At 40.9% G+C, this 24,374-nt stretch overlaps 1 protein-coding gene across 1 annotated transcript in view; it reads left to right on the forward strand.

Moving 5' to 3' along the window:
* The first annotated feature begins 7,003 nt into the window (after positions 1–7,003).
* The window catches only part of si:ch211-186j3.6 (neural-cadherin), a 445,044-nt gene continuing 427,673 nt past the window's right edge, over positions 7,004–24,374 (forward strand). Inside the window, exon 1 of the mRNA XM_023953704.2 lies at positions 7,004–8,652. Coding sequence (XP_023809472.1) covers positions 7,557–8,652 — 1,096 coding nt within the window. The 5' untranslated portion in view covers positions 7,004–7,556. The remainder of the gene's footprint in view (positions 8,653–24,374) is intronic.

Consider the following 24,374-nt stretch of genomic DNA (forward strand, 5'->3'; position numbering starts at 1 on the left):
AAAAGCTTAAAGTCCCACTCCGATCATCTTTTAATCGATTTTCAAAGCATTCCCAGTTGTCTTTCAATAACGATTCTGACATTTTTAGGCAAAATTTAAAAAAAAAATTATCATCATTTTCTAGGACATATTTTCTGCAGAATGACAGGAAATTACCAGTAACTTGTCTCTGAGTTGTGGATGGGACTGTTGGGGTGGCAGTACGCTTCCACTTATTTCACATAATCCTCTCTTCCACTAGCTTACAGCCCCTCACAAACCCAACCTGACGTTAGTGGTGCAAAAGAAAAAAAAGGTGACCAAAATGGTATCCAGCTATTACAGTTCTGAGTCAGATTCCAGCTCAGACGGGGAAAACAAAGACTGACATTAATTTATTTGTCTGTAACTGGATGCATCAGTAGGGGTGGGATTGTATCCGCTCGCTTTCATTCCACAAATTCAAATCAAGCTCTACATGACTTTAGTTAATGTTCACTATATTTAATAAAGCATATGTGACTTAAGTGTGTCTTTGTTTTATCTATGGATTTCATCATTTCTGTAATGAGTTTGATAAATCTGCGATTTAAAAAAAAAATTGTAATGACTACAATTAATGCTTTAAAAAAAAAATCATATCAAAAAGGAATTTTAATCAAACCAACAACTACCAAAATGTGTCACTCCACAGTCATGTCTTTGCTTATTCCAGGGTGTGGTATTGTAATCTTTTTGGAGCAGCATGGAAATTTCAGCTTTTCTTTGGTTCCCAGGCCTTAATATGTGATAAACCTCCACTGGACAGAATGCAAAGGGAGCAATCATCTCTGATGAGTTTCTCCAGGATCCCTCCAGATCCCTTAGCCTCTCCTTGAAGTAGTCCATCCAGCCTTCAGCAAAAAGTCACAACCTATTCATTCAACGACTACCAAATGTCCAAAAAAAATATCAGTTTGGGATCAAACAGATCGTCTCACCTGTTAGGCTGAGTCTCCTGTTAGCTTGGTGCAGCATCTTTATCAGTTCAGTAGCTGCTTTGATAATCCGGCTGTCATTCTCCCGCTCCCTCCGCTCAAACCTGTGAACAGGATTTGAACTCCTATAAGACAAAAGCTCCTTCCTAACCCAGAGAGGGAAATCCATGAAGACTGAGACTTCAGATTCTGAGCTCTTCATCTGGATTTGCTTGCACTTCAAGCAAAGAAAGATGGAGGTTTAAGCTTGATGAAACAAATTGTGAAACATCGTTATACCAGTTCCGTCAATTTAAAATTTTAATTTGTATCAATAAGATAACAAGAATAGCTTTGTCATAGTGTTTCTGATTCCTGCCAAACCTTCATCTCTCTCTTGATGTAAAATTGTACCGGAGTCTTTATATTCACCTTAATAAAATGTCATCACACGGCAAATATTCCTGACTTTGCTGTGCGTCAGATCATTTTTTTTGTTTGCGTCCTCAAATTTCCATTGGCTTTCTTGGCGGAATATGTGACTTTCCCCGAGACGCCATGCGCTGAGGAGCTGTCTGTAGCGCTGACAGGCTCGTCACTTTGAAATGAATAAGCAAGCGGTTACCGGCAGATGCTCCATACATATTAACTTCCATTTGGATCCAACAAAGATGCGCCCAGAGAGATGAGAGCGGAAGATGATTCAGCGTGATGCTCGCTGGGTTCTTGTCACAGCCACAGAGGGAAATATTACTCCACTGTCAAGTTTAACAGCAGACCAAATCTATCTCTGCCTGCAGCTGTCCCTGCCTGGCTTTGCCTGTATTTACTTTAACAGGGTGTTTGTGTCCATTTGCTTCATGCAGCACATGAGCCACATTCTTATTTGTTTTGTCTTTGTTTAAAGCCTCAACTCAAATGAAAATTGTGTTTTTGATGCTTTTTTTTCATGTTTTGTGGCATTTTTCTCATCATAGAGGACATTCATGAAGAAAGTTAGGTCAAAATGAGCTTTCTGAGTATTCCTTTATATAAATCCTTGTGACTCGGGACCAGATGAAAAATTGCTGTTTGAAAAAGATCATATTTGTGACGTCGGACAGGCCACAAACTCCCTGCTCCGCTCCATTCTGATGCATGCACTTGTAGACGACTAGATCCAATGCTGTCCAAATTCCTTCCCTAATCTCTATACTAAAAAACGATATAGTGCGGAACTATCCACTGCCCTGGATTTAAATTCAGACACCATCCTCACCACTTTTTGTTTCTTTTGAACGGCGAATATGAAATCACCGATTTCACGAAGTAAACCGTGACCTTAAACTAATACATACAAATATTTTGCGACGGCTATCTATGAATCCATCGTGTTGTGAGGATGAAAACGTTGATAGTTTATTTATAAAATACACATTTTAAGAAAAAATGTTGATCTTTTATCTATTATCAAATCTAGTGAGCAGTGATGGTAGTATTTTTGCAGACTTCTGGGAGATTTCCAGGGCAGTGGATTTTGGAATTATTAAGTCGGACGGCACTACAAAATGGGGAACGCACTGCACTAGTGCACTATGAAGTGAGGACTAGTGAAGGAACAAAACCTAAGTATGTCTTCGTTTTCCTTGGGGCTGTAAGCTAGTAGTATCAATGGAGAGCTCTTAGTTAAAGGTGACTGGAAGGGGGCGGAGTTGCTCCATGACAACAGTGCCCGTTCACAACTCAGAGGTGAATTTCTGATGAACTCTTGCTGCTCTGCAGAAACTATGTCCTAGAAAACGACACAGGTTAAAAGTGCCATAAGAAAAATAAAATAAAAAACACAGGGAACACTTTGAAAATAGATCAAAAGAAGATCGGAGTTGGTCTTTACACAATTAGCGTGCAACAAAGATGAAAATAAGGACTGAGTTAAGTCTAATTGTATCCATGTCTTATAAAAGCTCTGTACTTGTGGATTTGTCTGTTTTATTCAGTTCCAGACAGTGTAAATGAAGCCATTTAACCAGGGACCTGTGATAAATTAATGACCTGATGAGATAATATAATTAAAGCAAGGCTACATGTGTTCCCTAATTAATACAGATTGATAGCAATAGACTCCTCTGCTTTTAAAAGGGTCTTCATGTGGAATCAGATTACCACACACATTAGTGCAGATGGGATTTCTGTGTATCCAGTTTAGGTTTTTAATTTTGTCCCTGACTGCTAAACCATCTTGAAAAGAAAGTTGATCATTTCCTACATCCTAAAACTCCATTTGGTGGTATTAAATGATCACATCTCCCTTTTTTTTAGTCTTCAGAAACATGAGTCTCCACCTGAGCTGCTAAATTTGACCAAAAAAAAGCACTAAAACTTGTGCCGGTGGTTGTCACATTATTGAAGGGCAGTCAAGCTCAATGGTGAATTAGTAATGATTCAAGTGAAATAAAAGTGGAAAAAGACTTTCTGATGTCAAAAGCTGCACATTTTTTAAAGTAATTTAGCGATTCACAAAGGATTAGGTTGTTCCTTTGAATCTTACGCTGAACTCCATGTGAACTATTTCAACCTTCAAATCATTGGACAAACAGAATTTTAACCTTAAGGTTAGACGATTTTAGTCTCAAGTGAAACTGTTATGGGGTCTACAGGGCTGCTGCTTCCTATTGGAAGATGACGGCATGCCTGTGTTTTTGTGGAAAAAATGATCTTGGAGGGAAAGGACTGAGCTTTTACCCAAAACTGTTGACTCTTAACAGCAGCAATGTTGACTCAAATTGACCAAAGGTCTGTGTCATTCAACATTTTCCCTCTAATCAAAAGCATTTTAGTTCCATTAAAGGGAAGTTTTTCTCGCATTTTGACTCAATGAAAAGAAATTAAACATTTTTTAGACAGGCACAGTGTTTTTGAAGGTCAGTTTCTTTAAATGTGCTTCATTGTGAAGAAAATGTAGACAGAAACGTAGGCAGACTCTATCGAGAATGCCATAGAATACAATAAAATTTCATTGAGAGGAAATTGCATTGTCACCATTTCTATTAAAAACTGCAAATAGATAATAAATATCCCAAAAATCCAAATATAAATATATTTACTTATAATTATACTAATTTCCTCTTTTTTCATCCTTTCAATGAACAAATCAAACTCTGATTCATTTGATAATCTAATCAAAAAATATATATATTCTAAAGTGGCTAGCACGCGCACTGTCATCATAACTGTAAATACGTCCATTTCCGATTATGAATATCATATTTTTCTGAGTATAAGTTGCGCTTTTTGCATCGTTCAGCCGGGGGTGTGACTTATACTCAGGTTGGACTTGTTTATGATTTGGCAGACAAGGGCAGCAACAGCTAAGGGGCGCTGTAGGTGTATTTGCCATCGACAGCAACGCAGAAGTAGAAGTGCAACTCAGTCCAATGCCGGGTTTGGCGCCATGAGTCATTAGTCCGGGTTTTCTGTGAAACAGTGAAGAGTGACTTTTTCAAAGAAAGACAAGAACGGCATTTTGGAAGAACTCCAGATATGTCACATTTGAAAATAACATCAGACAGTGAGCAAGAGTCCACAAACTGCATAAAACAGTGATGCGGAGATGAGACTTAGCAGTGTTTATTAATTAGGTTCATTGGAAAAGACTATAAGAGCAGGGTGGACTATGTAGACAATTCCTTAGAATTTTCAGAAAGTGGTTAATATATATATTTTTTACGTTCTGTTGTTAAAGACCAACTCTGATCATCTTTTGAGCTTTTTTCAGAGGGTTCCCCGGTGTTGCGTTCTAGGACAGTTTTTGCAGAGCAGCAGTAGTTCATTTGAAATTTACCTCTTAGTTGTGGGTGGGACTGTCGGTGCAGAACAACCCACACCCCGCTTCCCGTCATCTGTCTGTTTACACGCTCTCCCACCAGTTTACAGCCCCTCACACCCCCAACCCAACATTAGCAGAGCAACATGAATGGAGAGCAATATCACAGCTATCCAGTCATACAGTTCTGATCCAGATTCCAGCTCAGACGAGGAAAACAAAGAATGACATGCATCTATTTGTCTACAAGTGGAGGCATCAGAATGGAGCGGAGCAGGGAGCTTGTGGCCGGCTCAGCGTATTTCCTACGTCACAAATACAATTTTTTCAAATGGCACTTTTTTTCCATCAGTTCCTGATTTACAACAGTTTGAATAAAGATATATTCAGAAGTGCAATTCTGTAATTAATTTCTTAACATATGTCCTCTTCATCAGAACATGTTAAAAATAAAAAAAATAAAAACACCAGAGTGGGTCTTTAATAGCAATATCGGTTTTGCATCAGTGACATTCTACTCGTTTTTTAACCAAGTACAATGGTTTGAAGTTTGTTTTTTTTCTAGACTAGACTAGACTGGACTAATTGTTTTTGTAAGAGACACAAATCAAATAATTTGTTCTTTTTTTCCTTTTGAAAAATCTTCTCCATCTGTTTCCTTTTGTGAGAGAAGCTGTTAGCTGGTTAAAAAAATAAATAAATAAATAAATAAATAAATAAATAAATAAATAAATAAATAAATAAAACACTAAATAAGATCCACCATGTGCCAAAAGTGTGTCATTTAAAACTAAAAACCAATTGAGATTATCACGTCTTTTAAACCCACTCATTTTGTTGAAAAAGCAGACAGATGTTTTTAGTTTTTATTTAATTTATTTTTGGTTCTTCTTCTATCAAGGGCAACATTAGGGCATTTTGCATTTTCCTTTTTCTTTGCTGTGGTTTTGAAATGACCCTTCAGATTTTTGAACTTTTAAAAGGTGAGATCTTCCATGGAGACGGATGGATGAATGGATGTCTTTCTTGGAGGGCAAACGTATAAATTAATCAAATTGTTTTGCCCTGTGAGTTTTGATCATTTTTCAGAAGTCAATTTATCTGTCTTTAAGGGACTTTTTTTTAAACAATCCTTTGAACACATTTCCTCAAGAAAAAAGTGGAATTGGAAAATGCTTTGAAATTTGTAGGATGTTTGTCTGTGAGGATTCTGAACTTGTATTTTTGTTATGTTTCTTCGATTTTTGTCATTTTCTGTTTTCTTTGTCATCCTCAGGTTCAGGTTGTCTTCATTTCTGTTAATTACCCTCAGTGTATTTAAGTCAGGGGTGGGCAATATTTTTAACTTGTGGGCCACATTGTATTTAAGTGTATTGTAGCAACCTGGGGGTTAGCCCCGCCTTCAGCCCCTAAGACTCATGGGAAGTGGGGAGTATTGGGGTGAAAACCTTGAGTGAGAGGGCTGGAAGCAGAAGTGAAATCCATGCTGTTTGGGCTGTTTGTGGTGCTTGAATAAACTGGCTTGATGCTGAAAAGAAGTCTTTGGTTCGTTTCCTGTTTATTTCTGCTAGAGACTAGAGACCTTGACTGTTCCATGTTCATCACTGAACATGGAACAGGTTTTTATTTTTAAATCTTAATTTTTCATATCAGGTAAGATCAGGACATTTGCAATTTCTCTGTCTAAAACTCCAACAACGAATCAGGACATTTTCTTTATCAGCTGTTAACATAAAAAAAGGGATACATGATTACTTTTTCTGTTACTCATATCAGTTGAATTAACCTGACCTAACAAAGCCTTTTGGTTCCAGAACTGTTTCTGTAACTTTGAAACCTCACGCAGCAGCTGTATAATGGACGCATTCAAACAGGACAATTCGGTGTGACAGGAATACAGCACTGAGTCATTGAGTCCTTTTCCTGAAGCTGGAAGCCTTTTCACTCCCGTTGCTCTCCTGAGGCGTTTCAACATGATTGATTTTTACATTATTTTAATCCAGTAGGCTGACGCGTTATTGGAAAAGAGGAGTGATGGATCTGGATGCGCAACACTGGACATTGATCACTGGGAGGAGAGGGGGGTTTTCCCCTGAGGATCACAGTGACACGCGCAGACGAGCACGCCACGCACCCCTCCAGCCCCTACCCCCCGCTAAAACTGTATAGATGGTGCCTCTGGATTGGGCCGTTACTCCGTGTTTGCGCATGGAGACGAGAGCCCGGGCTGATTTGTTGGTTTGCAGCAAAGTTGATTTTAATAGTGGCTCTACTGCTGCTGCACCCCCGCTCTAACGCATCCTTCTTCTTCCCTGCTGCTCTGGCGGCGCAAGATGGGCTGCCGCCTGCTCCAAGCAATAACCTCATGATGGCCAGTGTCAAGTTGGAAAGAAAATTGATTTCCTTGTAATTAAAAAATATGCTCCTTCTCGAAAGGGAGTTGGTGTGCAGCAGAGCGCAGTTCACACGCAGATTACAGCCGATGCCCGCGCAGCATCTACTGGAAACAACGCGCGCAAGAGAGAGCGAGGAAGGAAACGCAGCTGAGCGCGCACTCTGGCATTTTCTTTCTGGCGTTCTTTTTTTCGTTCCTGGAACGCGCTCAGACAGACATCGCTGCTGCTGAGACGCCAGACAGAGGGGAGCAGGGGAGGAGGACGCACACGTCCCAGACGCCCAAAGTTCTCCTGCGCGGAGTTGGGATTATGGTGCCTGCAAATATTTGCCTTCCAGTTTAATTATTAAAGTTTTGGATTCAACGCAACGGGAGGCGAAGCACCCTCGGCTAACGCGTGCACCCATGGATTTTGGAGCGGCAAATGCGCTTTAGTGCAGCAGAGCCAGAAAGAGATCCAGCCATGATTTGGGTAATATTTTTACCATTTTTAATTTCTAGTATAGCCGGGAACAGGACAGTGGAGCAGGTCCCTTTTTTTCACGGGCACGTTTTTGAAAACTCCCCTCCTGGTTCCCGGGTTAACGGACTGAGCGTCCCGTTGAAGAGGCTGAACTCGCTGAGGCACTGCGGTTCTGGGTCTGAGTCCTACTCAGCGGCGGCGCACTTCAAACTCCAGGGAGATGGAAACGAGAATTTCCGCGTCTTTGCGCACCACAAGCGCGGCCACATTCTCCTGAAGACTTCTCGTGTTTTGGACCGGGAACAGCGCGCTGCGTACGCTCTGGTTCTCAGCCTGTGGTGCGGCCAACAGTACGCAGGGCTTTCCTTGAAGGAGAGTGGCGCAGCCCCAGTCGTGGCTGAGGTCGCTTCCATCCAGGTGGACGTCCTGGACACCAACGACCACCAGCCGACTTTCCCCAGCGCGGAGCTGAAACTCAGCCTGGATGATGCCACCGCGCTGCGCTCGGCGGTCTACTCGCTCAGCGCGCGGGACGAGGACAGCGGCAAAAACGCCGAGCTGATTTACTTCGCCCTGCCGAAAAACGGGAGTTTCTACGCCGTGCCAAAAACTGGAGACATTCTTCTAGTCGACTCCATTCTCGGTCTGGGAGAAGTAATTAAGTTTAAAGTTTTTGCGCGGGACCGCGGGTGGCCGCCGCGCACGAGCCAGAGTGTCGCGGTGGAAATAAACCCACGGCAATGGCCCGTGGCGCCATCAGTGACTCCAAATCCAGAGAGACGACAGTCAAAGTCACACGTCAGGAGGTCCAGATCAGTAACCGAGACAGACAACCCCGTTTACATCAGCGTGTCAGAGGACGCCGGGATCGGTTCCGTGGTGATGAACCTGAACCCGGTGCGGTTTCAGTCCGCCACCTTTGAGCTCGTGGAGCCAGAGCCGGAGAGCTCCCCGGTGAGCGTGAGTCGGGACAGCGGGGATATAGTGATCATACGGAAATTGGACCGAGAGACCGAACCTCTGCTGGACATCACAGTGAAGGTGCAGGACAAGAGGGGTAAGTAAAGGTCGCTCCCGTGCAAGCTGCGCGCGCACAAGATGCCAAGAAACTGCTGTTTTTTAGTTTGTTGTGCAATTTGTGTGAAGCTGACCTGCAGAAAACTAACGCGGCTTTTTTAAACTAGCTTGACATGACTGTTGGTTTCGTGCGTAAATACGCAGAGAGGAAGAAGGGAAAAAAAACACAAGCTGCAAATAGGTTGAAGTTATTATTATTTTTTTATATATATATATATATATATATATATATATATATATATATATATATATATATATATATATATATATATATATATATATATATATATATATATATATCAAGCAAACTTTTCTGCATGCCGCCGTGCTCCCTGCATCGACAATTGGACAGAAATCCAGCGCGCGCAGCAGCCTGGGGTCACCTGGAGGAGGGGTTAGTGGCTTTGAAGTGTCAGGAAACCAATTTCAGGCAGTAGAAAATGTCATATTTTTCATGTCCCAGAGTCATGAGCTGTTTTTTGGGGGGTGGGGGGCTTCTTGCTTTGGTCTGCAAACCTCGGAGCGCGCTGGTTTTTCCACCGATGGCGGGATTATGCAATCCCTCCGTTCCAGTCAGCCGCGGGTGTCGTGTTGACAGCGGTGTCACGGTGCCCTGCGTTCACAGCAGAGGTTAAACTTGTTGGCATTCATCAGTTCCGCTGATTATTCATGCGCTCAAATGGGGGCGCAGGCGGATTTGTTTATTAACCACTGCGCGTACACGCACCTAAAGCTGTGAGTTTAATAATTGTATGTCCACACATAGAGACGCACACACACGCACGTCGTCTCCACAGACACTTGTTCCATTTAGCAACGCTTGACTGGAGGAGTGACCCAATCAATGCAAACTATCGGATTCGGTACTGTGAGCTCTGCTGAAGCAGGAAACAGACTCAGTCTACCTGCAACCCGCACAGCGGGGCACGTGGATGATCTCCTTTATGTGGAGTAACTTCCATTTAAAACACATTAATATGGATTTAAAAAAGTGAAAACATCTTGTACCTCTTTATCTGCTGTGACAGGCGTCCTCTGAGAGCTCCTGCAGGAAGGGTGGCTGCTGTTTCATTGCACTTACTTGGCATTGGGCAGATATCCAACGTTTTGTAATTAAAGCAAATGGAACAAAAGTTGCCAGTTGCTAAAAATGTGTTTGCAAAAGAGGATTTAGTAAAGTATTTCTCTAAACGGATGGTGATTGTCTCGGCGTTCTGGCGATACTTCAACGAGGACAGATCTTAGGACGGACCTTGAGGATTTATGAGAACTGAATATTGAATGATACCCCAGATAGAAAAAGTCTGTATTGCTCAGGATCAGGCGATTATTCATTAGGTCAAAATACTTCAGCCTGAGGTGGACCACGTTCATGTTTACTTAGGGGAAATTACTGAAATTTTCTCCTGAAAGACTCAGCTACAAGTAAAAAATACTAATTGTAAAAAATACTCAAGTGAAGGGAAGACATCATTCTCTCTAAAAATGTCTCGTTGGTGGTTACTCTTGTGTAAATATGTTGATAAAAAAATTTTTTCCAGTTATTTCATCTCAGATTTTTGAACTTGAGACATAAAAATGTGTTTTTAATATCCTTTTTATTTATAAGCAGTTCAAACACATTGAAAGTTGAAAATATGTCACTATTATATTACAGCATTTAGAGTACGTTTTGTTTTATTCTTTTGAGGCATATATAAAAATAGTTTTGAGTGAATAGTTTTTGGCGGCCGTCGTGCAGTGGTTGGGCGGTCGTCCCATGATCATAAATTTGCAGGTTCAATTCCCGCCTCACACACACACCCATGTGTCAAAGTGTCCTTGGGCAAGACACTGAACCCCACCTTGCCTCTTGGCGCCAGCATTTGTCAGCAGAGCCGCCACCAGTGTGTGAATGTGGGTGCAACTGGGTGAATGGGTCTGTGACTAAAGCATTTTGGGCCTTGTAGCCACAGAGCTTCCGGAACCTATCCCAAAGGCTGGGGACACCCTGGACAGGTCGCCAGTCAGTCGCAGGGCCACAATCACACTCACATTCACACCTAGGGAGTGACCTATGAGTAAAAACCACGTATATATTGAAATAATCAGATTAGCCAAGGCTGCTCATTTGGTTGATATGATCATATCCATGAATTTCGGGCTGCTGCAGGAAAAATGTTAAAAGCCTTTTTCCCTTTTTCTCTTATTTAGTTGTTAACATGATAGGGGACCCCTGTTTTTTTCTGCAATGGTAGCACCCTTCCAGATGAGACTAAACCAATCCAAAAAGCCTCCAGTAGAGACAGATCACAGGTTAAATACCTGAAACACTTTTTTTTCTCTTAAACTTGCTATACTTAATGTTATTAACATGGATAATATTTTTGTAAGAAAAATCAAATCAAAAACGGTTAATGTGCATACAATCATATTTTATGTATTTTTTTCAAACAACTTTTTCCCTTTTTAATTCTCCAATTTCATATCATATTTAAGAAGCTATTTTGTTATTTTTGCATGTTTGCCAATAGGCCAAAACCCCCAACTGGCAAAATCGACTTTTTTATTCCAGCCTACTTATTTGAAAATGTCCGTTTTTGAATAAGAAAAAAAAAAAATCATACATTTTTTCTTTTTTTTTCTTCTTTTACATTGTTCTACGATTAGAACCAGACAACGTTAGTATGCAGTAAATAATCCAAGTAGGTGTCAGTCCAGTTCTCATATGCAGTCAATGGTTGTAACTAGTCTTGAGTTTGTCAGAGATTGAATATGGACACTTCTTCCCACTTTTTTCTCATCTTTCGGCAAAGGACCCTATGACTTGCATTCAAACCAGATTTAAATATAACTGTCATTATAATATTAAAATATTTAATTTGCCAAATTGATTTCACAAAAAATTAAAATATCTGTTTTTTTTACTTTATTTGATCAAATTTAACTATAATACCAGTAATATTCAAATCATTCCAACTAAAGTTTTCTTTTGTTCTTACATTTTTTTACATACTTCTAATGTGAACCTTTGCTGTTCACAACAAAGAACTAAACAAATGTGAAATGAAAAACCTGTAATGCAACACTGACATTAAAAACGCACGCTTTACTTTGAAATGGGTGTGAAACGCATCACTACATTGACATTCAAAATTAAAATACAGTTGGTTTTGGTATTTCTGTGAAAGAAGTGATTAGGTCCTTTAAAATATGCAGAGTATACAGCAAAACATCTTAAAATGGTTTTGATATTTTGAACAGCAGCGGGTCATTTTTTTTCTGGACTAAACCAAATTCATGCTTTTGTTGTTCGTTCCAACAAACCTCATGCAGACGGAATCATTCCGACCCTAGAATATTCAGAGCAGTTGGATAATATTATGCCAACAGTCCTGCTTTAACCAGCAGGAAGAATCACAGAAGGATCACAAGAAAGTCTGAGGATTTCTCTAATCGGGTTCAAACTCTGACCTATCAAAGGTCTGCAAGTTACTTTTAGCTTCTGTGACTCAAACAAAGATGGTCTATTGAAGAAGAGTGTTCACTTAGACAAACATAAGTAAGTAATAGGCCTGCACAATTAATCGCAAATTTATTTTTATCGCCATTTCAAGCTGTGCAATATTCAAATCGCAAAAGTCGGCGAAAAATTGCATTAAATGGTAAACTTTAAATGTGCTAAAACAATCTTATGGCAACTTAAACTATTTAATGAATTGAAAAAATCCCTTTATCCATTTGACCAATCAGATGGAGCCCCTCACGTTGTTGACCATTGGAATGGAGCTTTTGTGTTAGATGTTGCCCTCCTAATTAGACGAGGGTCATTTGGAGAATAGTTTAAGGTATTTTGACTCTTATTTAAATTAAACGTTTGCAGTGAAATGCAAACGTTTTTGTTATTTTTGCTAGTTGTTCATTTTTGCGAGTTATATCGTCATCACAATATTGATCACTAAAATCGCAAGTTTTCCTCATATCGTGCAGCTCTAGTAAGTAAGCTACGAAAATCTGCTCAGTAGCAACATGATTTAAATGTTATCAAGTTGCTCTTTACTTTTATTTTGTTCTTAAGTTCAACTCTAAAAACGTTTATATACTGAAAAGTGTGACTCAATGACAGTAGAAGTACTTTTTAGCCCTGTCAGGAGTTTAGACACAGTGGTGGAAACGGAAGTGATGAGGTGCTGGAATGCAGTGGAGAATGGCGTGGACGAGCGCCGTTCGGGTCACGACCTGGATGGTGGAAAGTCAAACTGTAAAGGAAGTAATGTGGACTTTGGCTGGAAAACGCAGTCAGAATAGGCAAAATCCGAGAATGAAACAAAGAATGAAATGACAGCAAAATAAGTGCCATCAGGTCAAGGCGCTTATTAGGATAATAACTGATGTCTGTCACTGAAACTGTGCCAGGAGTTCTTTAAACATTTAGTCCTGAATCTGGCTCTGTCCCCACTCATGTCTTTTTAATTATCCCAAGGAATCTTAGAGTCCTTCCCCCATAAGTGGCCGGGATAGGCTCCAGCAGCCCCGTGACCCCGAAAGGGGAAAACGGTATAGAAAATGAAAATGAAATCTTAGAGTGGTTGTCCTGTGGAATTATCATTATTCAACATAATTAAATCCAATTTTGTGTTGTGAGATACCAACCCATTAGTTGAGTGGTATATTTTAGATATCTTTTGGGGTATTTCTTAAAACTCCTTGTACATTTTAGGATTGCAGATGCTGTCAGATTGTGCTTCTGGGTCCAAGTGTCAGACTGGTAGATTGTTCAAAGTATTACCCACCTGCTGCTCAGATTGGCTGCTCTGTCCTGAACAGGAAGAGTGGAATATAGAGGGAATTCAGGGAAGATGTTTCCAATTTTAGACTGGGAAGTTGGAGTTTTTGTACGTAATTATGACTGAAAGATTTCTTGAACAAATGTCTAAACACAAGTTTAAAAAAAACGTTTTCTCATGGGAGAGATGCACTGTATAGTCATGGTAAATCTTGCATGATAGAAGAAGCACAGAGAGAAGCAGAGAACATTGTGTAGATTCTTCTTCATCCACATTGATTCCATCCCAAAGAACAAAAACAATACAAAAGAAGAAGAAAAAAGTCAACTTTCTTTATGATTGAAGATGTCTCACCCCTTCTCCGAGACGATTTGTTAGTTCTTAGATAGCTGGTATACATGCTCCTTGAAGAAATTCTGAGTCTAGCTGTAGGTCCTTTAGTCCTTAGCTGGGGGGACTGTCATTACAGCCTTGTTTGCTCCTCAGGATGAAACCACTTTGTTGGGTTTCAAGAGTCAGTTGTAGACAGATGGAAGATTTTACTCGAGTCTTCCTTTTTTATTGAGAGAAGGATGTCTGAAAGGGAAAAAAAAGCATCCTTTCTCTCTGGTCAAGATGCAGACTTCCCTTTCCTCGAATGGTTTATGTCCTTCAGGAAGAGGGGGACTGCAGAATCAGGTCCACTAGAGTTGGCTCCGCAACATGAGATATGAAGAAACAATGAGAACCTTTGCCTAGTTTCTTCTTCTGTGGTCCTCTCACTAGGGCGGAAGCGGTTGTCAGAATAATCGGAAACTCGCAATCTGTTCTAGAAATTCAAGTACAAATATTTATGACGTCAGAGACCGCTCTTTCATAATCTTCATAAACTGGCAGCATGTTGTAAAAATCTACTTTAGGCAAGGTAGTAATTGCTCCAAAATGAAGATTAATGTTGGATTTTAAATATACTGTATAAACTAAACTAAACAAATGTGCTTCCGTCTCCAGAAGTAAAGAAACCTTCAAAGTAAAATGTTGGTGAAGGTTTATATATTTCCAAAGTAAAACTATTAAGAGTTTTTTCATTGATGATAAACAGATGAGATTTAAGTTCAGTTTAACAAATTAATTCTGACATAATGATGATGAAAGAATATCATTAAATTACAAATAACCTGAAAATCTTGAGAATCAATGATGTGACGTCATATGACTGTCTGCTAGCCTGGTGGAGAAGTCGTACCGGAACGTGTCAGTCAAATGTTTTGGGAGTTTTCTTTGGGGTAATTTCAAAACAAAAGTCAGTTTCTAAGACATGTTTGTCAGAAACTTTGTTGTCAGTTTACATGAAAGGACTGAGTGTTTTCTAGTGGTTATATTTCTATTGAGGAGGTGCTGGGTCTTCATTTAACTATCTTCCTGTGATCGATCTATTGGAAATGTGGTCAGCTAAACGGATGGAAAAACTGTGGAGAACATTTTCTGGATTTGTTGTTCAATGACCCAAAACAAAAGTAGCTGGTTTTTCATCACACATATGCACAAAACTTTATGGAAATTCTAGAAATATTAAAAAAAAACACAACTTCGTAATGACACTGTTTCCATTAAATTATAATTATGCACATAAACACAAACCAACTCACAAACTAATGCGATGGCCCTGTGAAGGGGGGTCTAAGGGCAGGAATGCCAGTATAGCTTAGTCAGTTTGTTAGTTCAATTTGTTATTTTCCTATTGAATTCTATGTAAATAAATGGTATTTGAACCATATTTACATTTTCATAATCTGAATGGTTTCTAAATAAGTGTGTTTTTACCGAACTTAATAGTCAGAATCGTGGCTTGATCAGTGAATGGATCTTGATTTGTGAATTGAATTGGATCTCTGCCTAAACATCGATCCACAGCCTCACCTCTCGCATACAGTTGAGACTGTAAAAAACACACAGCTGGAGTTTTTTATAGGGGGGGATTACCCCAAACCAGAGCCTCTACAGATAAGTGTAGCTATTTTTCCTTTTGTAATCATGGACTCTGTTCTCTCTGGAAAAGCTGTGTAAGTGTGAAATGGCTTAGCGCATTTCAAGAGTAGAAAGGCGTTGCACATTGTTCCAAATCCCGCCCCCCTGCCCTGAGCAGTGTCATTCATTTGTCCACAAATGTGTCCAGTTTGCATCCGACTTAAATGTTTTCGGCATAAATTTTTCCTGAATGGATGCATCTCAAAAATCCCAAGGCGTGGCCTTTTATGGGTTTGGTCAGGGTTGTGGGGGGGCCGTATAATGCACTTACATGACCCTAACTGCCTGCTGCTTCATGTTAAAAGACAGCAAGTTTTCATTTCTAAGGCTTAGTGGTGGGTAGGGGGGGGGGGGCAGGCTCAGCTGGGTGTCTGGAGCGTGAGGAGCGCGTCATCCGTTTGGTTGTTGGTGGCTCGGTTGAAGTCTTTTAATCCGTGTGGAGTGGAGAGTCCCGGCGGAGCCTTGACCTCCCTCCATCTGCTCCCATTATCCCTGTAATCCCATCTCATTCTCTGTATGCCTCTCTGCTGCGTGTTCTCCCCATCTCTCCCACTGGCTCTCATACTTTTCTTTTTTTTCTTTTTTTTTTTCCTCCTTTACTTCAGGGAATTTGTATGAGTGGAATAATAGTTTGAGTCTGCAGCAGAAAAGGCTTTTGCTGGGATTCTTGGAAGAATAAAAACATGTTTGAGGCTGGAAGTGTGATTTTTTTAGGATCTAAGACTTCCATCTGTCTGGGTTTGTGGTCAGTGTTGCACTAGCTTATGTTTTGCATGGTTTTGGTAAATGTCAGATGAAATCTGCTGCCATGACAACAGCAAACAGTCTATAGTTCTGTTTTTTTTTTACTGGGTACCATTTTAAATGCACACCTTTACTTTTCATATTAGTGTCACAGGTCGTTTACTACATCTATGGTCATGGAGCAAGAGCTCCATTAAGTTCCCCCAAATGTTGTTCCTTCTCATGTGAAACAGCCAATTTTCAGCTGCTCCTTGACTGCAGTAACTCCTGTCGGCACAGCAATTAAAGCCTTGATTTATTTGGTTAATTAGCTAAATGAATAATTGAGTTAGTCACACTGTGGTCCTCTCTGTGTCCTCTGTGCTTAATGTTTTAAAAAAGACGTATGCCACGCACAGCTTGTTCTACCCGTCTCTGCTAATTTATGAACTATCATATTCAAATTATCCAGCAAACCCAAGCAGGTTCAGTGCCGTTGACCTATCGGCTAATGGCGATAATGGCCTTCCTCTGCGCTGCATTTACAGTTCTGCACGTAAATCTGGTTGCAATCAGGACTGATGACCTCCACTATGTTGAACCAGAGAAGTTATAACAGACTCATGAACTTCAAACTCCACAAAGAAATTAAAAATAAATCTACATCACCTTCAGTAGATGCGAGTTATTGTTTTTCATCAAGAAAAAACTAAGATGTGAAGTCAAAGGAACTTTGTTCAGGAAAAGCTTTTCAAAGTTTAACAGTTTTGATTTTTGGAGAGTAGAAAAACAAATCTTGTAAAAAAGAAAAAATACTTTAAAAAAAACATTTACACACATTTGCTGCACCACCAGACAAGATCAGAGTAGGTTTAGCAAATGTCCACCCCAATGTTCATGTTTAGACTTAAGCAGAGTCCATTTTAACCTATAATATTGCTAAACCTTAACTGAGCTGAGAGAAAAGTATATATATATAAACATATTAAGAATACAATATTAATTCTACCTCCTCAGTTGAGCCTCATGAAGGAAACAGAACCATGAAGCTTTTATTGGACCACATACCTTCCATCCACTATCTAGAATCTAATCTTTACATCATGGGTTGAATACAAGTTGCTTTCATTATAAATCCAACTTAGAATTTTTCATCTACTTTTTTAAAAACTCATCAAACTATCATACTCACCTTTAACCCTTTAACAGTGGAGCTTTAACTGTTTACATAATTAAAACACAGTTTCAGAGGATTTTGGCGCAGAGAAAAGCGGTTTTTCACAGATATGCAACATTTAATGTTAGGAAGGTGTCGTATATCGGTGCAAAGCTGCTTTTCTCCAGGTCGACATAACAGTATGAAAGACTTCACTTATATTTGCCTTGAGAAAACAGTTTAACGCTAACGCTTGAATTTATTTCAATCCTGTGATTTTGCGTGTTCTCCCACTTAGAAATCATGAAGGGGTTTGACATTATTATTTTAGATGCATGTCCACTGTGAGAGACATAAAAAAAACTAAAAGTCCCATCACATGATTTCTGCTTCCAATAGGTGTTTGAATACCTATTTGGTATTGTAGCCTTTATGTGCGATTCCACAGGTCAAACGTTTCCTGTAGTTTTTCACCGGGTTTGCACGCACTGCAGGATGGGATTTGGCCCACTCCTCCACATAAATCTTCTCTAGATTGGTCAGATTTCTAGGCTGTTGCTAACGAACACAGAGTTTGAGCTCCCTCCAAAGGTTTTCTGTTGTTTTGGGATCTGGAGTCTGGCTAGGCCGCTCCAGAACCCTGATCTGCTTCTCACTGAGCCACTTCTTGGTTTTCCTGGCTGTGTGCTTACCAACAGTAACCTTGGAAACAGTGGTCCCAGCTCTTTTTAGCTCTTCCCGTGTAGTTCTAGGCTGAGTCCTCACCTTTCTTAGGATCGTTGAGACCCCTCGAGGTGAGATCTTGCATGGAGCCCCAGTCCGAGGGAGATTGACAGTCATGTTTAGCTCCTTCTATTTTCTAATAATTGCTGCAACAGCCGAGGTTTTTGCACTGAGATGCTTGGCAATTTCCCCGTAACCCTTTCCAGCCTTGTGGAGGTCTACAATTTTGTCTCTGGTCTCTTTGGACAGCTCTTCGGTCTTAGCCATGTTAGTAGTAGTAGGAGTCTTACTGATTGTGTGGGGACTATTTATAGGTGGACTAACAGGTCTTTGAGGGTCAGAATTCTAGCTGATAGACAGGGGTTCAAATACGTATTTGCAGCAGAAGCAAACGAATAGATTTTGAAACAAAATGTGCAATGTGATTTCCAGATTTTTAGGATGAAAATGTCAGACCCCTCCACGATTTATAAGTGGGAGAACTTGTAAAACCACAGGGTGTTCAAATACTTGTTTGCCAAAGTGGTTTGTCACATATAAGCAACAACAGGCAGAAAAGTGTTAAACTCAGAGTATGAAGACGACAGTTTTCCAAACAGATCAGAGAGGTCAGCAGTCCTTCCACGAGGAAAAAAAGAAAAACTCAAATGTCAATCAACGGGAAATGCTGGAAATGTCTGCTGTGTTTGTGATTCCAGCTTAAGCACTCGCTGGAGATTCATATGATTTCTGCAGGTTTGTCATTTTCATTTCAGATCCCGTCAGACACTTTTAAAAGCATTTTAAAAGCATCAGTAATTACAGAACATTAGTCAGAGGACACCACAGCAGTGCTTCGCTTCTCAGCATCACAGTAGTGTGTGGCAGGAGAACTGCATCATTTAGAAACAAGACCGGCTTTAGTCTGGCTTCTGGGGTTTTTGGTTTTCCATCCTCTTTAGGTTTTAAACAGGAGGAGATTTACTTTTTAGCAACAACTTGACTAAACCTGTTTTACTCTACACAAACAGGTTTGGCAATATGATCCGTCACAACGTTTTTGAAGCTTAAATTCACATACAAAGACAAAAAGGTAAAAAGCACAGGTCATAAGAAACAAAAAATCTTTTTGAATGTAACGCAATTGAGAAATAAAAAAAATGCTGAAAGCATAAAAAATTCAAAATTAATGGTTCATCCTAATAACTGGTTTTGTTGAGAGACCCATCTGGCAAAACGGAGAACAAACTTTCCACTAAATTTCCTTTTTGGCATCTCTCTGCTTTCTGAGACATGGTACGATCCTGCAGCCACAGATTAGAATTAACATGATCACATCGCCATAATGTGGACAGCTGTAACAAACACAAATACCAAAGGAATGCTCCACAGGCTTACAAAATAAAACAAAAACTGTTCAGAACGTGAAAGATGGAATCTACCGAAAGAGAAGAATTAAAAATATGAATGTTGGAATAAAAAAACAACAGTGTTGTATTATTAGATTTCTGCTAGAGCAGGATGAGTGTGGAATCACTGGATTAGGAAACAGCTGGCTTTAATCAAGACAACTGTCACTTGACTTTACACAGATTATTTTAACTTTGAAAACACACTGATACACACGCAAATACACACTTACAGCCTGCATTATTAATTACTTTGATTTAGTTCTTGAGTTTGGTTTGTGAAGCTGCTCTGAAAATGTCCATATTCAGTCAGAAAGGCGTCCAGCATAAAGCCAGTGTGAAAGAAACAACCAACGTTTCTTGGGGAACCCCCATTATGAGGTAATTCGGCGAAAGAAATGTTTTTCATACTGTGAAAAAACAACCTGCTGACCATAAAAAAAGCACAAAAACTTCTGTTTGACAAAAACATTTTCAATTTGTCCCATGATTTATGTAAAATTATAAGAAGAAAAAGGAATTTTCTGGAAGGTGTCCGTCCCGTTACGTCTGGAGTCCAAGCCTCATCAGAGCAACAGTGATGCTGATGGGCGGTGGTAGTGTCATGGTGTGGGCTTGCTGGGGTGCTTCAAGACTTGGAGTAAGTGTTCTAATTAAAAGAACCATGAATCGGGTCTTTCTACCAGATAGTTTTTAAGAAGAATGTCCCCTAGCATTTGGGTTCTGCAGCAGGATGAAGTTCCAAATACAGCCGCCGCTCTGCTGTAAATAACTTTAAAAGCAAAAATATTTGGAAAGATCTCTTCAAATGCTGCAGGTATTTTTATAATGTATAGTTTTAATAAGAGCCTAAATGACCCACACTGGGCTCACTCTATGTGCAGCGCATGCATTCGTGCACAGTCAGTTCAGACATTCTCATCTCGATCACAAGTGTAAAGACAGATTCAGATTATATTCCAAATTGAGCCTCTCTGGGGCTGACATCAGCCTGTCACTCAACTTTCTAGTTGTTGGTTCTTTCTTTCTGTCCTTCTATCTCTTCTCTACCAAATGACTTTACTTTTGTGTTGATTTTATTTTTTTGGACAAATGGTTCATTAGTAGACATCAAAATCTAAAGCTCCATGCTGCTATTGCAGCAGTTACTGTGGCTTTTTTCCCCCCAAACTTTAAGAGAAAGTTGTTTTTCTGCCCCTCTGAAGGTTGCTGCAGAGAAACAGTCCATAACTTTGAGTGTGCTCTGCTCTCGACCCGTCACGCAGTTTGCAGAATTCCAATTTTGTGCTTAATATTTTGCCAAATGCAGCATAACGCAATTACAAGCTCTCACTGCAACGCTTGGACTGAATACAAAATGTCTATGACCATTTCTCAAATGAAGTTATCAAAGTAGAAGAAAAAGGTTGAATCTGGAGTGTCAGTGTTAGGACAAAGACGCTGGAGTTTTCGCCCAAGAAAACATTAATTAAGGGATGCAACAATTGAGTTTCCCCACAATTCAGTTCAGAACCTCTATTTTTGGTCACAATTTTGTTTCGGTTCCATATATGATTTGTATGACTTAATACAGAAACTGGCCGCCTCTGCCATGCGAATCGCGTTCAGTGTGAACTCAGCCTAATGGACAAAAATATATCTTATAGCACATAATCCAACTTCTGTAAAGGTGCTGTAGAAGCTGAGCCGTTAGTAAGACTGCTGTTGTTCATGGTGGGTAAACAGTAAACAAAGATATGAACCCTAAACTCTAAAGTAAGTTCCGATCCTCCAAGGAAAAATGTTAGGTCAGCTGTATTTGATCATTTAGAGCGAAGTCTCTGGTAAAAGTGCAGGTGCTGACAGATGAGCTGCTTTGATATAGTGATGTTGGAGATATTTTCCATCATAACGTTACCAAAGTTCCTGCTAGCTTTCATACACTGCTCATGCGTTACATCCACCGTGGTGCCATTTGTCAGTATTTCTCAGCTCTTGTTATACTTTGGTTTCCTGTCCCTGCTCCGTCTGCCTGACTTAGCTGAACATAAACATGCAGAAGTGATTCTGCTAAACTGCCATCGCTGCTCCCTCCACCATCTGTCACTGCCAGAAACTCCGAGAGCTTCAGCCTCATTTCGCTCCAGAAGACGGAGCAGTTTTTTTTTTTTTTGCTCTGACCGGCTCGATCTGCCTCCAAATTGGAATGCACAGCCCGTTTCAGGAGAGGATGTCAGCGTTCTCTGAGCCCGGCCCGTTTGTTAAAGGCTGTTATGATGAAGTTGACACAGGAATCTGTCCATTTCGATTGAGCAAAAAGGAAAAAAGGCACAACTCAATTTAAAGCATTCTGAAGAACTGCAGATACAGCTTGGTCAGCTGTAACTTGATGTCCATCAGTGTTGGGCATTGTGCTTAATTTTATTAAAATATTTGGCTAATCGGGCCCAGGACTGCGCCGTGGTTGGCGCTCTGCCTCACAGGGAGGTTTGAATCTTTCTGTGTGGAGTTTGCATGTTCTCCCTGTGCATGGCCTTTGCATGCGTTGGCTTTCTCCCACAGTCCAAAAACATGTTTCAAAGGTTAAATGATTAATCTAAAGCGTGCATCTGTAAGTGTGTGGGGATGTGTGGGAGTGATTGTGTGCCCTGTACACCCTCCGCCTTCGCTCAACAGTAGCCGGGACAGCCTCCAGCTACCCCGTGACCCCAAATGGATATAGCGGGTTAAGAAAATGGATGGATGGATGGATGGATGGATGGATAATCTGGCTTTCAACACAGTTGCAGACTGACAGGAGTCTTAACAGCTTGTTCTGTTAGTCACCTCTATGATCACCAGGGAAATTCTCTGAATCTCATCACAGCCGAAGTTAAATTTAACCAACATTTCCTTCTTGCTTCCCCCCAAAAAAAGCTAGATTCAACAGTTTAAAAGCCTTAGTCACATGCAGCCAAACAAGAGGGTTGCTCTTTTGGGTTATCCCAGCTCGTGAAGGGTTAGAGAGAGAAGCGGCTGCATCATGAGAGGGGAACACGCCATTGTCATGCATGTGGTAAGTGTTTTGTGAAGTACTTCTAAGGAAAAGAGTACCGTAATTGCCGGGCTATAGAGCGCACCTGATTACAAGTCGCACCCTCCCAATTTCATGAGGATTTACCAGTTTTTACCTACAAAAGCCGCATTTGTATACAAGCCGCACGCTGTGACCATTCGATTGGCACGTCACTGAGACTGCAGTAGTCTCAGAGAGGGAGGATTACGTAGTAGTTTAGCCTATTTATTTGAACACTCCCACAACTGCCAAACAGCATGGACCTCACTTCAGCTAACAGCTCCCTCACTTATGGTGTGGAAATTCACACTCAGATTCCCCACTTCCCATGAGTCTTAGGGGTTTAAGGCGGTTCGCCACACTGTGTTGTAGATTGAGGATGTATATGTGCTGAAACCGCGTGCGTGTTTAAGAAGGAGCAGGGAGCTGCAGCGGAACGTGAGAGCAGCTCTCCCCTCCTTCCGGCAGTAACACAGCAGCAATGTGGAAATAACAGGGCTGGTTAAAAAAACATACCAGTAAAAGAGAGCAGCAGTAATTTATAAGCTGGTGCGGGACGCGGCTATGCTCGCTCTATGCGCCTCGGCAAACGCGTGGCGTGGCGAGCGCGCGCCTCGGCGCAGTGCGTGCGCCAGAAGTTTCCTTCCACAACAGTGAAGGAAACTTCTGGCACGCAACAGACCGGCTTTTCCAAATCCGTTGGTGATGGTGGATTTTTTCACACTGCTTTTAACAATTGATTTTAACTTGAAAGCGGCGTCATATTGTAGTGGCAGTCACATGCACGTTGGGTCTAATGGCACCAAAGGATTGTGGGATGCGGCTGGGCATGGGTGTTTCTTTTATTGCACCATGACTTAAGTGTCTAACAACTAAAGTGAGGTCCATGCTGTTTGGCTGCTTGAGTGTCACAGCAAAAATGCTTGTTGCTGGACATATAATTATGCAGACAGTCGCCCTCTGAGGCTGCAGGTGCGCTCCTGGCGGCCGTTCAATAAAAGCTTGAATTAGCCGCATCATTGAATAAGCCGCAGGGTCGAAAGTTGGTGACAAAAGTAGCAGCCTATAGCCTGGAAAATGTGGTAAGTTGCACGCACTTTTGATGTTCTGTTGATCCTTTCGTCTGGTGTCCTTATGCCACACCCCTTACTGACCGCACGCACATGCAGTACGCACAGGATGTGCACGTGATGCGTTTGTGCCTGTCAGATGTCCACACGAAATACGCTCTGATTTTCCTCATTTCTAACGGTCTGGCTGCAGAAAGGAGCGTGCACGTATCACATGAACAGCACTAACAGGCTCGTTGAGCAGTCTGCAGGATTTTGAGGGGATCGAAAAAAAAATCCATACAACATGCCTGCGTCTTACCTGCTACTCCCTTGCATGTTGTATAAGTGTTCACTAGGATATCTCGCCTGCAGCATGCCCGTAGAAAAAGAAGTGCATGACCAGTTTTGCTCTACGGGTTCACTGAGCAGTCTGTGGTTCCTGCCTGCCATCTGCACATCCTGTACAGGTTTGCCCATTTTTTGCCCCCAGACAGCCCATTTCCACCCAAAAGGGCAGTTGTGACTAAGGCTGCAGCTTCACTTCACAAAGATTTTATGCAGGAATAGATTTAAATCACTCCCAATCTAAGGTTTTGTCTTTGTCCAGGAAAGTCAAAGGGACCATTTTCATCAATCAAACAATGTGCTTTGTAAGCAATTATTGAATTCCTGCATCAATTAAAGCTGCTGTCCCTTTATTGAGGCGTTTGTCATTGCGGCCTGATTGTTTTATGATCGCGAGGCCAGGCTGAACCGTCATCCGGAGGAAACCAATACATGCACGACAACAGGTGAGGATGTAATCTGGCTCGGCTACTCTTGTAATGAGGACAAGATCTGACCGGTAATAAAC

This window comes from Oryzias latipes, chromosome 3, assembly GCF_053564925.1.
Source record: "Oryzias latipes strain Hd-rR chromosome 3, Olatipes_Hd-rR_3.1".
Taxonomy (NCBI): Eukaryota; Metazoa; Chordata; class Actinopteri; order Beloniformes; family Adrianichthyidae; genus Oryzias; species Oryzias latipes.